At 35.6% G+C, this 18151-nt stretch overlaps 1 protein-coding gene across 1 annotated transcript; it reads left to right on the forward strand.

Annotated features, from left to right (window-relative positions):
• The first annotated feature begins 13184 nt into the window (after nt 1-13184).
• On the forward strand, nt 13185-17945 carry LOC139881520 (peroxisomal fatty acid beta-oxidation multifunctional protein MFP2-like). The gene is given in 19 exon segments (XM_071865978.1): nt 13185-13287; nt 13428-13499; nt 13594-13659; nt 13787-13843; nt 13940-13986; nt 13988-14008; nt 14079-14160; nt 14632-14687; nt 14793-15095; nt 15186-15272; nt 15623-15797; nt 15915-16036; nt 16130-16293; nt 16385-16639; nt 16747-16868; nt 16973-17094; nt 17419-17567; nt 17673-17811; nt 17910-17945. Coding segments are annotated over 19 exon segments (2178 nt in total).
• Nucleotides 17946-18151: the final 206 nt, after the last annotated feature.

An 18151-nucleotide genomic window follows, 5' to 3' on the forward strand; every position in this document is an offset into this window, starting at 1 on the left:
CCTCGCTTTGGAGAACCAGATACGGCATCGCAAGTTCCCTCTGTTGCTTCAGGACTAGACAGTCCCATCGCCTCGCCAGTTGCACGATAAAGAAAAAGGGTCAGAGCCAGAAAGCAATGGCGCATGAAATAAAAATTAAAATGTACGGGAAAGGCTAAAGCTATAACGTCGATAAGGGTCGGGAACGGTTCCCCACAAATCCTTGTGTTGTGATCAAAGATGCTAGGATTTGCCATCCAGCTGAATTTGATTACTTGCCAGACTCTAATCACGTGGCCTAGATAATGATCAAACTCAGTAGGCAGCAGCTTCGAACACTCTGCGTCAATCATAGACTACCTCGGATTCACGATAGATGCCAAGACCACCCCAATTTGCTATCCGACAGAGTTAGACCCCTATTCGAGCCTTAATGTCGAAATCTGAATAGGAGTCTAACCCCCTCGATGGCAAAGCATAGTTTCGTCCTTGGCTTCGGGCGCCATTTGAAGATAATGATCAACCGAAGCATGAAAATTCTTATAAAAACAAGCCTGGCCACACAGGTCCCTTGGGCGAGCCCCGTATGATTCACGACTCAATTTTTACTGGGAACCCTAAGTTTCGAGCGACCACCACACGCCTTATACGGCACCTCGAAGATTGAGAGTAGCCGAAGTCGCACTGCACCTGCCAAAAAACAAGCTCAACCACACGGAGGTAAGAGATAAACTCCTTCCGATTTCCAGCTCAGTTTTTTACAGGAGCTAGCGAGCTCGAACATCCCCTATAAACATGGTCGGTCTCCCAAAGTTGACAACTCGTCGAACTCCCGAATGCCCGTCTAAGAATGACGTCCATCGAGTCAGCTCACAGCAAGATGGACCGCTACAGCTTCCGATCCCATTCTTAGAAGGAACCCAGGAGCCGGCATGATCATCAGCCGTAACACCCTTTTATCGGCAGCATAATAAGCCGAAGTAATCGGCGAAGCCATACGTATTCGCAAGAGCTACTCGGAGTCATCCGTTCTCGAGTCCTCAGCTTCCCGAACCCTAAAGGAGGACTCCATCAACCTCGGCTCCGTCGCCAGCCTAAGCGTCGCCACTACAGACATATAAGGAGATGAAGGATACTCCTCCTCTGCCCTCTCGAAAGCTGCAGCAACAAAACGCTCTTGAGAGTGCCGCTGCTCATTTTGATCTCTGGAAATACGCTCTGGTACGGATCTACAGGAAGACAGCATGCTGCTTTGACCAGACTGTCTATGAGACATGGCTACACTCTAATAGAAGGAAGGGAATGAAGTTGAGAATAAGAAATAAAAGGGAAACCCTAGATCTCAGACCCAAAAACAGAGTCCGCTCCCTCACTATCTCTCACTAATAATGGTGAAGACTAAATCTCTAAAGATGAAGAGAAATTGGCAACAAAGAAGGCTATTTATGGCAAAAACTAGAAATCTGATAACGAATACCGAGAGTCCGAAGACGAAGAGATGCCTCGATTCAGCAAACACTCGTTGCGTCAGCAAAACATGCACTGAAGTTCCCTCATTTCGTGAAAAGCCCCTTTTCCCTACCCAAAGACGGCAAAATGAGACGTCCATATTAATGATAACTAGGCAAAGACCATTGGACTACCAAAAAGCATCTTTGAAGCAGTCTTTTCACGTAGTGGAAGACGTATAGCCTTCCCCTCAGAGCGGACAAGACAAAATTCAAAATTTAAAGAACGGCTCATTCCCAAGAGAAGTCGACTGAAGCTGAAGACCTTAACCAAACCGACACTATTGAAGCAAAGGATACGACTCCAGGCTTGAACAAGACCCACGAGTCCAATAAAAGCCCACGACGAGCTGTATTTCTTCCACGAGACCGTACGCTCTGCTGCAAGAAAGGGGGGGCAAATGATACAGCATGTGGGCTTTTAGGTAATTTAGGTCGTGCTGTCGTAGGTCCCTCTGGCTGGGGATCGGCCAGATACGTGAAGCGGCTCCATCCCTTTTGTGAGGATAAGCGCCTGGGGGAATAGACACCTCCAGCCTCGCCCTCCCGAAGAGGCCGAAGCGCCCAAAGCTGAGGAGACCTACGGCCTCACAACTGTGCAGGTCGCTTTCAGCACTGACAGTCCAAGTTAAACCTAAAGGTCTCCCCTATGTAAAGACCCATCTCATATGTCCAAAGTAAGCCAAGACTTATGATTAGAGACACACAAGAGATTTAAGGAAACTTTACACTCTCACTAGAAGTCGGACACTTTCCTCTCTAGACTTGAGATCCACCACGTAGCCACTCGGCTTCGTGGTGAGCCTCGCTAGCCCCGGATAGGCCGTAAACACTCAAGTACTTCTCTCCCTTCATTCTCTCCTAAGTCTGAAACCTAATTCGAAGACTGATCAGAAAAAGGCGTGTGGTCTCCATCTCTGACTCGTTTCGGATCGTGACAAAACACAACCTAAAATTTATTCGTCAAAATCATGCAAAAGACTAAAGTAACATCAAATCATTCATCTAAAACACTGACAATATACCATAACCTCAACTTAACAAAGAATTTTACATAAATTTTACCTTTGAAACGATTTCGTCGCTGTTCGAAGGAAAAAATTGACAGAGAAAGAAAATGATAAAATTTGAGAAAATTAGGATTTGAGAAGTGAGTGAGAGTTGTGTTGTGGTCGAGAGAGAAGATATAAAAGGATAGATTATTGTGTTTTCTAAGACGATAAGGGGAATCTAGAAAGTCAATTAATCATGTTCATCGATTTGGCCACGATTTTCACGATGTAGAGCTAATTAAATGTATGCACGGTTTAAAAACTGTGGTGTATTATCCTTTTACACCACGGCTTTTTATCGTTCTCAAAAAATTGTGGCGTAAAGTATCTTACGCCACGATTTTCTACTCGTGGACAAAAAATATTACCACAATGAAAGAACAGTGGCGGAAGATAGCTTTACGCCACGGTTGTTAGGCCATGGATACCTTTAGCACGGTGTTAGCCCTACTTTCTACTAGTGTATTGAGGTTAATTGATACAACTGGTTGTAATGTCATATTCTTTCTATGAACAGCCTTGAAATCCTATCACCATGTTTCAGTAGTTCGCATAGAATGCTCAGAGGTTAGTTCAATTGTGGTAGTTTAACCTTCCCCATAGAACAACATCCTTAATATGTCGGATTCTTTGTGTTACGGTATTTCTCTCATCTCTCAGGAAACCAATCTATTGCTCCACAAAATCCACACTTGTGGACTGCATCTCTAATGTCAGAATATTCTACAACTGGAAAAAGAATTAACATGCATGTGCAAACCTTATAATGTGTAGATATAATTAACCTTATAAGAATTTACCTAAAGATGTAGGTTCTGCAACCAGAATATCTTCGTCCTCTATAGAAAATACATGGAGACATATTATTTAGATTTGCATGTAATACAAAAGTATAGAAGGTATGTGAAATTCACAAACGCAATTACCTTCTGACTCTTGCATAATTATGCCCTCTTGATTATCTTCGGCATCATATGTGTGTCCGTTTGTTTCTGATAATTAGTTCTAAATTTGTTACCAAGTTTAATATATTAATCAAATATTTCAGAATTAATGAAAGACAAATGACATACCACTCGTCTTTTCATTCGAGGCTTGCCCTATTTGATCTGTGGTGACATTGTCCGGCTATATCTGTTGCACCGTATGAGATGTTCACTGGCATTTGTAACAAGTACATTGTCCTTATTTTTTAGTCCGGTGGAAGATTTACACTCTGATCGTAAGATTTACCCAATTTTTTCATTTTAACCAAAAAAATCTTATATATGAAGAATCGAATTATTCTAGAGATATAAATACATGACGATATGAATTTTTTTAAAGTATTTACCATTATAGCCTAATTGTTTGAGGTGGCAATTTGTTTGGTCCCTAAAGATGGAGAACGACGAAACAAACCAATTTAAATAAGTACCATACGTATAGTAAGATAGAGAATATATATTGTTACCAACATAAACTATATTATCATCTCTTAAAAACCACCAATAATAATGTTAGACTATCCGTTGTTCACACCAGTCAAGGGAGTTATTTGAATAGTTTTGTCACGAGCTTCTTTAGCATAAGTCATTCCTGAGGTAGCGTCAGGGAGTAACCTTGAAAATCATGTTATGTTCCATGCATGTTAGTTTTAGTATAAATTAGGAAACAAATCATTTTCATGATGCATACATACATGTAATTAGTTTTGTAGGTTATAAAATTCCATGTTATCTAACCTTATCAACTCTACTACCATCGTTCGGATCTTCTAAAAATGGATGTAAGAATAAAAAAATCAAACTATGAACAATTAATGATTACCTTTTTGTAGATTTTGAAGACACCTTCACTCCATTACTTCCGATGACATTCAGTCCAACAATGAAATTTTTGAGGTTGTAGATTTTCCCTTATATGAACTTTGTCTTTACGCTCCTTTTAATAGGATTGTGGGCACTTTCCCAGATACTTGTACCCTAGTAAATAAATCAAACATAAAACATATAAGATTAATATATAATTAAGGAAATCATTTAGAAAATCGGGTTAGGTAGAAGATAGCAACTTTACCTCAACATCTGAGAGCATCATTTCAAAAGTTGATGGAAACTTTTGAGCACCAAACATAGGATTCCAAATTCTCAACACTCTGATGTTCACAGACCAGTCTAGTTTTGTGTTATTCAGATTTTTGAGAATGTCGGCATGTCTAGATATGGTTATGGGTCTTTGAGTTGGTTTAGGGTTTAGGGATATCCTAGTGGGAAAGGAACCATAAAGCATTATATCGAGTGAAGGTTAAGGTGTGAGTAATAATTAAATATTGACATCTTATATAGATCGGGAGTTGAGTTATTAAATTTTTAAAGTCAAAGATATCTAAGTCTCAGTTATGAATTTTCCTTGATTGTATTTCCAAATCGGAAGTTACTAAAAATTGTTTGCCAAGTTTGTAAGATATATTAATATGTAATTATGTTATACGTATTGATATTAGTTTTATATTATTATTAGTGATTAAGGAATTAAAAGATATAATTTTCCATATCAAGAAACTTATAAAGTAGCTAGATTAGCTCATCCATGTGCTTAAGAGGTGGAATCCAGAGTTGTATTAGGTTGCTCCATTAGGACCCATCTACAAAAATAAATTTAAAGTTGCATCAGGTTTCATGAAATCATATAACTTTTTATGGAAGTTATCAGGATAAAATATCATAGGAATTTGAAAAATCCTATCTTCTGATGCATTTCAAGACACAAATTCAAAAATCCTAACCATTAAGCGGATGTTTATACGCTTATACTATCGAGACCTAATTTTGATCTATCCAAACCTAAAATTATGAGTAGAAGCTAGGTTGGTAAGGTGAGAGAAATAGATAGTGAGAACCTTCAATTGATGTCAAAGCCCTCAAAAGATATTAGTCAATGACAACCGATAAATAAGAAGTTTTGTTCTCTACTCTCAATCACTCTATTTTGCTATCGCTTTGGTGTTAATTTACGTTTATGGTATGTTATTCATCAATGATTTCATCCACTTTCATCGCTTGTGATAGTTGGTAGTTTTAGTTGCTATGTAAGGATTGTAAAAATTTATTTGATCCGATGGTTTACTATCTTTTCAAGCCACAAAATGGTGGACCACTTTGAGATACTATTTCACAGTAGCAAGAAGACATCTTTTATGCCATAGAAGTAGTGGTAAGAAGAATATAATTTCATGACCATTTTAGTTATTAGATATATATATATTCTAGAATCTTTTATTTATGTTTTGTATTATCTCATTGCATTTCAGTTATGGCCAAGGGCTTGGCTGACTGAAATTCTCGACAGTGAAGGTGCAACGCATATTCTCCTCAGTTTGCTAGGTCGAGGACCCTATCGTTTATGTCATCTTCAAAGAATTGAAGGCTTGAGTACCAGATTATCTCATTGCTCATGTAACAATAATAATTTCATCCACTTTGGCTGTGGAGGGTGACAATCTCATTGCTCATATAACAATAATTGATAGGGACATTATAAATTACGAGAGACTCACTGGTGAATGGGTCATCTGTACTTGGATTATCTTTGACCTCAACTCTATTATGAGAGATTTCAACGATAATAAGTTGTGGTTCACAAAAGAGGCTAGGAAGAAACTCTTCTTTGGCGCTGATGTGACACACATAAATGTTACATAACAAGCACCATTGGTATGTTCTTAACATCCTTTGTTATATCTTTTGTTACATATATATTCCATAGATATTTGTTTAATATTTTTATTTGTTTTTCTTTTCAAGAGCTTCGACCAAGAGTGCTCCATGGGTTAGCACTTGTTGTTAATCAGGTCTTTCCAATTTGACTTCTTTTCAGGTTGAGGGTTTACAGATATATGCTAAAGGTCATAGTGGAGGACAATGATTCTAGGTATATTTCAGGCTATCGGTGGGGATTGTTTTGTAAGGACGAGGAAATAGCAGTAGGGGACAGATTTAGACTGCTATGTGTTGGAATGACCTCATAGCCATACATGGTGTTCCTTTCTAATGTTATCAGAGTAGGTTAGTAGGACCTATCAGGAGGAAATCCAAAGTAGAAAGTAACGGTGACATGTGAATCAGACCGAATAGGTCAATTATGTTAAGAGAAGGTATGGCGATGGGTAATAATGTAGGCAGAGGTCGAGTGCGGTATTGGTGTATATTTAGAGACATCATCACAGGTTGTAGTGCTTCACATTTCGAGTCAGCACCATGTGTGATGTTTTCAAATATACGCCAATATTTCATTCTGATCCATGTCTACATTACTACTCATCCCAATATCTTCCTTTATATAATTGGCCTAATCGAGAAAGTGTATACCCAATATCGTCACTTTCTTCTTTGGCGATGTCCAAATGTACACCAATACTTCACTCGATCATTGATGCCCCATGTAGTTCATATGCTTTCTTCTTGTTAAGGACCGATGAGCTCAACTACTCCCTTGTCCAACAAAGGGAGGAATGTGTAGAATCAGATTTCGGACAACTTTCAGGTTCTCAACGATAAGTAGGGGTCATTTATATGTGTTGGTCTTCTTCTTGTTAAGGACCGATGAGCTCAAATACTCCCTCATCCAACAAAGGGAGGAATGAGTAGAACCTTGATCAGATTCTAAACAATGTTCAGGTTCTTAAGAACAAGTAGGGGTCAATTATACACATTAGCTAGCTAGATTCTCAATCTTCCTATGGATTTGTACGAGAAAGTATTTTTTATGACCTTTATGTTTCATATGGGATTTGCACGAGAAAGTAGTTTTTGTAACCTTTAACATCTTGGATTTGTGTTCTGGATTCAATATTAAATAAAGTTTTTTATTTATGTTCCTTATGGTATTTTATTGGAATTGAAATTGTCCATGCATGTAAAAGATCTTCTAATGTAGGTGGCTTTGATATATCGATCAATTATTGTGTCTAAAGCATTGTATTTGGCCATGGTTTAGAAACCGTGGAGAAGTAAGAGGACATAAAATCGTGGAGAAGTAAGAGGACATAAAACCGTGGCGTTATGTACGATATTAAACATCATCGTTTTGGTGGTGGGTATTTCAAAAAATTTTGCTACGTTAAAATGTGACATGTGTGCCAATCAACATATCATTTTCATTTCACGTCTCTCCAAAGCTCGACAAGACTTCTCTCCGAAGGTCGACAATCGCCAAGTACTTGACTTTCAAAATATTTCTCTCCGAATCTAGTTCAAAGCTCGACCATCGCCAAAGCAACGACAATCACAATTTACCATCTTAGTTCAAGAAATAAAGATAACCAAGGTAAGCTATTGTTCTGTCTCTACAACTTTAGGGTTTTTTGAGTTCGTCTTAGAACTAATTTGGGATTTTGCATAGCCAGATTATCTTTAGGTTGATATTAAGAATTAGATACTTTGTTGATTTTGAATGTAATATGCATAGCGAATTTAGATTCATTGGCACTGTCAAATTTATATGAGAATAGGTAGTTGGGTAAGAACTTGATCAAGTTCATTATGTAGTTGGTTTAGCACATGCTGAAATCTCATAGTGCCTTGCTATGTAAATGTACAAGAATATAATTTGCAATTTGATGAAAAGCATCGACTTTAAATAGTTGGTGACAAATGTTCCTATGAAGAATGACCATTTTTTCTTTAAAGCTACCAATTTGCACACAATGATATATGCATTTTGATATGGTGTTTTTTCAACTATATATACTAAACATTTCCGAGTACCATATTGCTCTTCTCTATCTCTCTCTCCCACCTTCCCTCCCTCTCTCTCTCTCGGTATTCAATACTCTTCTCGTTAATTAATATGGAGCACAAAGTCAGCCGAAGCTTCATTCCAAAAGTTGGCTGAAGCTTCGTTCCGAATAATGACGAGTTGATAGATTACTACCTAAAAACCAAAGTCATCGAAATCGAATGAAAGAGCTCAACGAAACAATCATCACCATTGATTGTAACAAACTTGAACCTAAGGCCATATATGTATTCGGTGATCATTTTTGGGTTAGTTTTGCATTAACTAATTATTGTCTTGTTAAATATGTACATTTAGGTTTTCCAGTTTAAAGATAGATAACAACTAGTGCTTCTTTTGTGAGCTGTAAAAAGATGTAAAACATGACAGATTTAAAAGGGCTATCCCATTATGTATTTAGAAAGTCACTGCTTGCACTAAACAGTTCTCAAGTCGAGAAAATATTAAAGTTATAAGGAGGATATTGTCTTACCATTCAACTCATGCTACTAATAACACCAAAGGTGTATCCAAATTCAAATTGGAGACTGAATCTCAATGGATCATTCACGAGTACACAACAAACTTTGACTTCTCGATCCCGATATGTATGGTGATGCATTGCTATTTATTATTAATCATATTCTAAAGATATATATATATATATATATATGCTCTATAGAACAACTATGTAGTTTGGCACCTGATGAAAAAGGGAGGGAATGAAGGTAAAAGTAATTCTCAAGCTGCAGCCAAGATTCAAAATGATCAGGAGAGAAGATCTAATTCTCATTCGGTGAGTATTAGAAATATGATTACTCTATGTACAATTCGATATCATATAGCTTATCTTGTATAAGTATTATTGTTGAATTATTTTCTAATCAGATTAAAAATACAACTTCGTAGATTAATTGTATTATATTTGCATTATGTATGACTGGATTTCAATTTTGTGATAAGCCTTACTTCTACTTGGTGATCATATATCTAATTTGTTTTGCAGGAACAAGAGAGGGAAATTGATCTTAATTTGTGAACTGAGATTGCATGGATTAACCTTTTGTGATAAGATTTAATTGTACTACATGTGATCAACCTTTTTGTGATAGGCTTCAATTAACGAAATTAATGATATGTAAATTATTTATTTTTATTTATGTTTTTATTATTCATATTAAATTATGTTTTAGATTTAATAGATATGAATTTACTTTTGATTGAATCGATCTAGGGAAAAATTTAAAATGAAGGTACTCCGGAATCGGGATCACGATTCTGTGAGTGGAGTACTATATTAAAACGTCACGGTATCTCCAAGGTTTCCTAGCAACCTAAGGCCACTGCCGAAAAACCGACCTAAAGGGGATAGGGGTTAACTAGATGGATTTTTATACACCACAGTTTGTTATAACCGTGGCGGAAAAGGGATGAAAACCGTGTCGTATACCTAAGGCCACTATAGCAAATTTCAAGGTTCAAAATTGTGGCGTAAAGTCAAAAAACGTGGCATATTCTTTAAGCCACAATTTTTTCACATTTGACCACGTTTATCAAGTCGTGATCATATCAAGATTTCCTACTTGTGACTCTTCGTTGACACAATTCTTAAAATTACATCGATTGAGGAGGACTATCCATTTTATAATCTAAATTGATATAAATATATATATATATATACACGCATTTATAATAAAAAATAATGATGATGAGAAGATAAATGAAAAGAGAAAAATGCCATATCCATTTTCTTGTTTTAAGCCCGAATTTGGGTCTAAGAAACGACAACATTATTTAGCCCAAACTTTTAAATTTGGCTTACGATGGTCTGTTGGCAGTTGCACATTAAGGCTGAGGTAACCTTTAAGAAATGTAAATTGAAAACTAGTCAAACTACCACCGTCAAACTCTCGCTACTACAACCATTAGGATTGACGTGGTGGTTTAACGACTCATCTATTAATCAGGAGGTTGGAGATTCGATCTCCAGTCTCTATGAATGAAAATATTTTGTAGCCAATTCTCTACTGCCTCATATGTTGACATTCGAAATAAGAGATTAATTTCATTGCTGTCGACGGTGAGGATATTCGAAGAAACTAAAAGAAACACCCGTTACTACCACCGACGACCAAATACCGCCGCTTACAAAAGTCCATACGCCATGTCACGTTGACAGTATTCACAGGACTTTTTCATCGTCATTTGATATTTAACTTTAAGAAATGTAATTTTTTTTTTCCAAAAAGTACATGTCAGTTCTTGTTTCATTAACTACGTGCCGTAATTAAATTGGAATTTTCATAGTTAGCAAATGGCAAGTTTTTCCTTGTACCAATAATACAGAGACCTGATCCAAACAATCGCACACGAATTAAAGAATTATTTTCCTTATCGATTTGCAATAGCAATGGCAAGTTTTTCAAAAGTATAGTTAATGAATTATGTAAATAATTATTTTACAATAAATTTATATGAAAAAAAAATTGTATGTGAATAATCTAATTGCTAGAGTCTAATTGATAATATTCCATCGAGATGTCTAGAGAAACTCAAAATTAGGGTAAAATATCCGACTGTTTAGGTCGATAAAATATTCGTTTCGATCAATATGAGATGGAAATAAAATGTTTAAATACTATTCGATGGAATATTTTTTAGAGTTTAGATTTTATATAGCTTCCAACAAAAACCGTAAAATGTCAGTTCATTCATTCAATCGGATATTCGTTAATATCAATTGATATTTTAGCCCTTTTCAATGGCCCACATCATGCTATATTTTTATATCTTCTTGATAATTTTATTTGTATACCTAATGGTGAGTGTGCATCAATTTGAATTTATATCTTTTGTGTTAGTCATGTTATATTTTAATATTTTCAAAATTTTGTTAGAACCGATATTTTCTGTGTTAATTATACTATATTTTAATCATATATTTTGAAAAAATTAATCAGATTTATTTATTATTGTATATGTAGTGGATTTATCATAACATAATTTAATTTTAAATTGAGTAGAATTCGATACCCGTTATTTATAGGATTTGAAAATCAATTTGTCTATTTGATTAGATACTCGATATTAGATTATGGTCCAAGTCCAATTCTACTTGACCAAATCTTCATGTGTATATCTTTCAATATTCAGCTCAACGGTTCACAATTTGAACTGATGTTCATATTAGCTGTATAGAATCAACTAGACACAATATCAGGGATCGTTATTCTATAGGAGTTAATTACTTGTAATTGTATATAAACCCAATACATGTGAAATAACAAAGTGAATCAAACCTATAATTCTTTTACTGAAAACACCCGACACATGAAGCTACCCAATAAAAATTAATTGGATGTACATAAAAAGTCTATAATTGTAAGGTAACCTTATCTACGAACATCCTTAATATATATAACAGATCAATTATAATTATTTTAATTTTAATTTATTTTAAAAATTGTGAAAAAAAAAAATACTATAAAATAACATGTGGTGTATGTTAGTTTTTAATTTTTCACGTATATCAATATCATTAATTTTAATATATTATTTTCATTAAAAACAAAATTTAATTAAAAAAATATTGCCAAATTTTAATTTTCAGATAAAAATCTATTTATCGGAATTCAACAATAGAATCATGGCAATAAAATCACATTATCGAGTAACGTAAAAAGCTAGTATAAAAAGATTATGTTTATATAACTTTTTTTTTCTAAGTTAATGTATATATAACCTATATATACATATAAAGTTTTCGGTTTGGTCTTATTAAGAAAAAAACATTCCTAGACCTCGACATAATATTATTTTTAATAGGAATTATGTTTAGTTAACATAAATTTCAAATATGATTCATGTTTTAGTTTCTAATTAATTAAATAGAAAAAAAATAATATTTTTCCCGTATATAAATAGATGATATTTTTAATGATATTTTTTTTAAATAGTTGACTTATTTTGTTCATTTGTATCCCTCCATTAATTTTACATATACATATAATTAATAATTTAAGTGAAAAAGAAAAATGATAATTTATACTACTTCCATCTCAAAATAAATGTAAATAAACGGAAATAATATATTAAAATTAATGATATTGATATACGTAAAAAATTCAAAAATATAATTATTTATATAATATAATTTTTTGAAAATTATAGATTGGTTCCAAAGTAAATTTAATATAATATAATTTATCAAATTTTAATTCGATTGTAAAAAATCACGTCCGATAATAAAATTTATTTATAAATTTGTTCCCATTATTTATATAACTTTTATTTATTTTATAATTCCTAATTAGATTTCGGGTCAAATTAAAAGTCACTCACAGGTATTTTTCTTTCTTCATTCCATTAGAAAAACAATTTTACTAGAAAGCACGTAATCTAAGTAGATCAAATGGGATAGCGATCTATCCTGAAAAAAAAAAAAAAAAAAAGGGATAGCGATCACATTAAAAAATATATCTTACACATTGTAAAGCGTGCACATTGAAAACATAAAAAAGAACGTCGTCCATACTTACCTGATTATTATGGGCACATTATACTTCTTCCGTCCAAATTAAATGTTAATATAAATATAATTTTTTCACCATTTTTATTCTCATGAGAACTTTTTCATCTATACGATCACAAATATATTGGAAAATAAATTAAAAATATATTTAATTAATTTGTATGAAATTCGCTAGATTAACATCTAATTTGGAACGGAAGGAGTATTATTTATTTACTATATATAGTAGCGTAGGTAGTGCAATAAGCAGAGAGACGAACAATATTTTGTAGTTTACTTCTTCGTTCCGTGAATTCAACATAACCTAGCGCCAATCCTTCGTTTCAGTTCTTGTCCTCATCCTCACAATTTTCAGTCATGGGTAGCATAAGCAAAGGAAGCTCCACGATCGAGGTTGGAGCTGATGGAGTTGCCATCATCACCATCATCAACCCTCCCGTTAATTCTCTCTCATTTGATGGTAATATTTCAATCTCGATCTTACTCTTTCATTATTATCGGCTATGATCTATTGGGTGTATGTCAAAATCGTTGATCGATCAAATTGAATATTGCTTAGCTGAAGTGTTTTTTTTTTTTTTTATTTGGATATTCATATAGTACTACACAGTTTGAAAGATAGATTTGATGAAGCACTTAAAAGAGACGATGTCAAGGCAATTGTTGTCACTGGTGAGTCACTATATAGAGATCAGTTGAATCTTTTGGGAAGATGATATAGATATATTTGTGATTGGTAATTTGATGTTTTGGTTTCGGCAAGCAGGTGCAAAGGGAAAGTTTTCTGGGGGATTTGATATTTCAAGTTTTGGAGGGCTTCAGAACGGAAATGGTATCCCTACTATTTTCGTTTTGTGTACTGAATTGTCTCATGTATTGGCAGACTCTTCATTATTTGTGTAGTTGCGCTTCTAATGTTCTGCAAGCAATGTAAACATACTTTATTTTATGTTTTCCAGTGCAAATGCCAAAGCCTGGTTGGGTTGCGATTGAGATACTGACCGATACTTTAGAAGGTACAAAACTTGCATCTTAAATTTTTCCTGTAGGCTTGTATGGTTTTCGGCAGAATTGGATGTTTGAACTGTATAACTCATTGCTTTGTTTTACAGCTGCGAGAAAACCTTCTGTTGCTGCTATTGATGGCCTTGCCTTGGGTTGGTGGGTTAGAGGTTGCTATGGTAAGTGTGCTGCAGCTTGTTATGGAGGATTATACGTTTCCTAGATGGTATTTAATTTGTTCTCTATCAGGCTTGTCATGCACGAATTTCGACCTCTACTGCACAATTAGGCTTGCCAGAATTGCAACTCGGAATCATTCCTGGATTTGGAGGTTTGACTATTTGATTTTAACTTTCAGATGCTTCTTTCAATTTGTGGAAAACGAAAAAGTCAAATTCACACATTAGGTAGTGAATAGTCATATATGCATTTGAAAACGAAAAAATCAAAAATTTTCCTCATTTGAATGTCACCGTCCTACTGCTTGATCTATAAATCTGTATTCACTAGTTGAACTAATTGATAAAGACTTGCTGATAAACTAAGGATGTCGTTTCTCATTCAATCTAATTTCATGATAAATGAAATAAGGCTGGAATCTTAATTGAATATATGGACATGGATTGCATTGTAAATGTCATATCCATTGGGTGATAGATTTCGAAGGGGTATCTTCTTGTGTACACTGTCATTTTAGGCAAATAAGGCAGTATCTAGTGTGTTGTTGCTGCATTTTCACACGGTGGTTATATAGAGTGATTGAACCAATTTCCATCTCATCAATCTCATGCATTTTGCTCAGGAACTCAGCGACTTCCTCGTCTTGTTGGCCTCTCGAAGTCCCTTGAAATGATGCTGGTATGCTATCTTTCGGTCTTTTTACTTGAATCTCGATTCACTTAGTTTTGTGTGGAGTATGTGTAAATCCTCAAACTCTCTGGCTTTCATCTGCTTTCAAACTAGACGTCAAAGCCTGTTAAAGGAGAGGAAGCTCATTCTCTGGGTCTGGTGGATGCTATCGTTTCCCCTGAAGAGTTACTGAACACCGCTCGAAGATGGGCCCTGGATATTTTGGAGTGTAGAAGACCATGGGTTGCAAGTCTTCACAAGACTGACAAGATCGAGCCCTTAGGGGAGGCAAGGGAGATTCTGAAGTTTGCCAGAGCTCAGGCCCTGAAACAGGCTCCCAATCTCAGGCACCCTCAAGTTTGTATTGATGTTATCGAAGAGGGTATAGTCTCTGGGCCTCGTGCTGGACTCTGGAAGGTACTTATCTGACTCTCAATTTTTTTTCCCCACCCTATACCTTATAGTTAAAATCCACATCTCAAGTTATGTCTGTGACAATACTGGCAGGAGGCTGAAGGTTTCAATGAGGTTCTACAGTCTGATACCTGCAAGGGACTGGTCAACATCTTCTTTGCGCAGCGTGCAACCACAAAGGTCAGTATTGAATTTCATTTTCTAAGTAGTTTTCTTCGAGCTTCTTATCAGCTTCTAACCCTTAGTTTCTAAATCGATTTGACATAATTTCCAAAATTGTTCTTCTCTAAAATTTAAATGAAATGGAGGAGGTTTCACCAGTTTTTCATTTCATGATCGTGTGAAGATGTACTCTTCTTGAGTTTATGCTTTACACAAAGACCTGTTAGGTAGACATGCAAATTAAGGTGTAGTTTGACAGTTGGTACATAACGTACATATGTATCCTGATCCTGGACAGTCACAGTTTTTACATTCAAGGTTGTCATTCTTGTTTGACCATATCTATCTTGTCTCTTTTCACTGAGCAGGTACCTGGGGTTACAGACCGAGGTTTAAAGCCCAGGAGAGTGAAAAAAGTTGCTATTCTTGGTGGAGGGTTAATGGGTTCTGGAATAGCAACTGCATTGATCCTTAGTGGTTATCCAGTTATCCTCAAAGAAGTAAATGAGAAGTTTTTAGAGGCTGGACTTGGTAGAGTCAAAGGTCAGTGACAACATTGAGTCAAAACAATAGCTCCGTGTTACCATCATAGCGTATAATGTTAAAACGTTAAATTCCAATTTCGATCATTTGCGTTATAATTGTCTGTTATATTCTCAGCCAATCTGCAAAGCCGTGTCAAGAAAGGTAAAATGTCTGAAGAGAAGTTTGAAAAGGCCATGTATCTTCTCTCGGGTGCCCTTAACTATGAAGGCTTTAAGGATGTGGACATGGTCATTGAGGTTGGTTACAATTTCTATCAATTTTAGGTCAAATACTTATCCAGAACTTAAACTGATGTAGTTGTTACTATTGGATTTTGTTGCTTGCTACAGGCTGTGATCGAAAATGTCTCTCTTAAGCAGCAAATATTTGCTGATCTTGAAAAATATTGCCCCTCACATTGTATACTTGCATCTAACACCTCAACAATTGACTTGAACTTGATTGGTGAGAAGACTAGATCGCAAGATCGTATTATTGGGGCCCATTTCTTTAGGTATAGTTATCCAGCTTCCAGTTATTAGCTTACGTTCTTCTAACTTCTTCTCTTCTCGGCCTCCTTAGTCTGATTCTTGCTTCTCTTGTAGTCCGGCTCATGTAATGCCTCTCTTGGAGATTGTGCGTACCAAGCAAACATCTGCCCAAATAATTGTTGACTTGCTAGAAGTTGGAAAGAAAATAAGAAAGACGCCAGTTGTAGTTGGAAACTGTACGGGTTTTGCTGTCAATAGGATGTTTTTCCCTTACACACAAACTGGAATGTTCCTCGTTGAACGCGGCACAGATTTGTATTTCATCGATAGGGCAATCACCAAGTTTGGTATGCCAATGGGTCCATTCAGGTACCTAAAGAATGTTAAGCCAAACTTTATCTTTTTTAATTTTTTGCTGTTACTTCTTGAAACTTTGCGAGGACAGGTTGTGATAAGATTTTGACTGATTTGTGCAGGCTGGCCGACTTGGTTGGTTTCGGTGTTGCAGTAGCAACTGGAATGCAGTATCTTGAGAGTTTTCCTGATCGAACCTACAAATCAATGGTTATCCCACTAATGCAAGAGGATAAAAGGGCTGGTAGAAATTTTTAGATGTTGGACTTTGAAAAGCTTTGGAAGATTATATGTTTTTCTTCTTAAACTTCATTGTTGATCTCCAATTACTGCTAAAACTTATTTCAGGTGAAGCCACTCGCAAAGGATTCTACTTGTATGGCGATAGGCGCAAAGCTAGCCCAGACCCTGAATTAAAGAAGTACATCGAAAAAGCTAGAAGCATTTCTGGCGTTAGCGTTGATCCTAAGGTCCTCTCTTTGTCTCCATTACTACAGAGACTTTTATCTTAGATGTCCTCACAATTCTGTTTATTGCACTTCCACACACCCAGAGTTGCTTTCTTTTTAAATTTCCACTAGTTGGTCCCTGGCTTAGGCAAAACAGAACTCCATTAAGAACTTGGTCATGGAAAAGCAATAGAAAAAGAATGCCTCATTCGTGGAAAACGATAGTAAAATACAAGAGCGAATGGATACATTATCCCTAATTCCCTTAATGACGAATAGACATTAACACCATTGTTTCTTACGTGTTACTCGTATCTTATAGTAGTGAATGCAATCTGTGAACAGCTTGCAAAACTGTCGGAGAAAGACATCATAGAGATGATTTTTTTTCCCGTGGTGAATGAAGCATGTCGTGTACTTGCTGAAGGTATAGCAGTCAAAGCAACTGATCTGGACATTGCTTCTGTTATGGGCATGGGTTTTCCACCTTACAGGTATAAATTTTAACCTGATTTGAGAATCATTGACAGCCTTTGGAAACTTCTTCCTTGTATTCTTGGATTCCGATGGTTGATATCTGTTTGTCTCATTTTTTATAGGGGAGGAATAATGTGCTGGGCGGATTCTCTAGGATCAAAGTACATATATTCAAGATTGGCCGAGTGGTCAAAGATGTATGGAGGAATTTTCAAGCCTTGTGGTTACTTGTCCGAAAGAGCTGCCAGAGGAGCTTCTTTGGTGAGTTGGAAACTCTTTTCTCTGCCAAAGTAATTCCAAGTTTTAATTTTCTTTTAGGTATTGTATATGAATGTTCCTTTCATTGTTTGTGGTTGCAGAGTGCTCCTGCAGAACAAGGAAAATCTCGATTGTAAGACGAGAGTGGTCTCGAAATCTTCTTTCCCTTTTTCGTCAAATGCAAGGTAAGATGGATCCAGGAGGATGTCAAATAATGGGATGTACTGTATAAATTCACTGAAGGAATTGAATAATAACCATCTGTATACATCTCGCAATTCATATATTTATTTAAATAAAGCAACTTTATTTATTCTCAAATTGCCCTGCTTCGAACAACTTG

Source organism: Rutidosis leptorrhynchoides, unplaced genomic scaffold, assembly GCF_046630445.1.
Source record: "Rutidosis leptorrhynchoides isolate AG116_Rl617_1_P2 unplaced genomic scaffold, CSIRO_AGI_Rlap_v1 contig168, whole genome shotgun sequence".
Classification (NCBI taxonomy): Eukaryota; Viridiplantae; Streptophyta; class Magnoliopsida; order Asterales; family Asteraceae; genus Rutidosis; species Rutidosis leptorrhynchoides.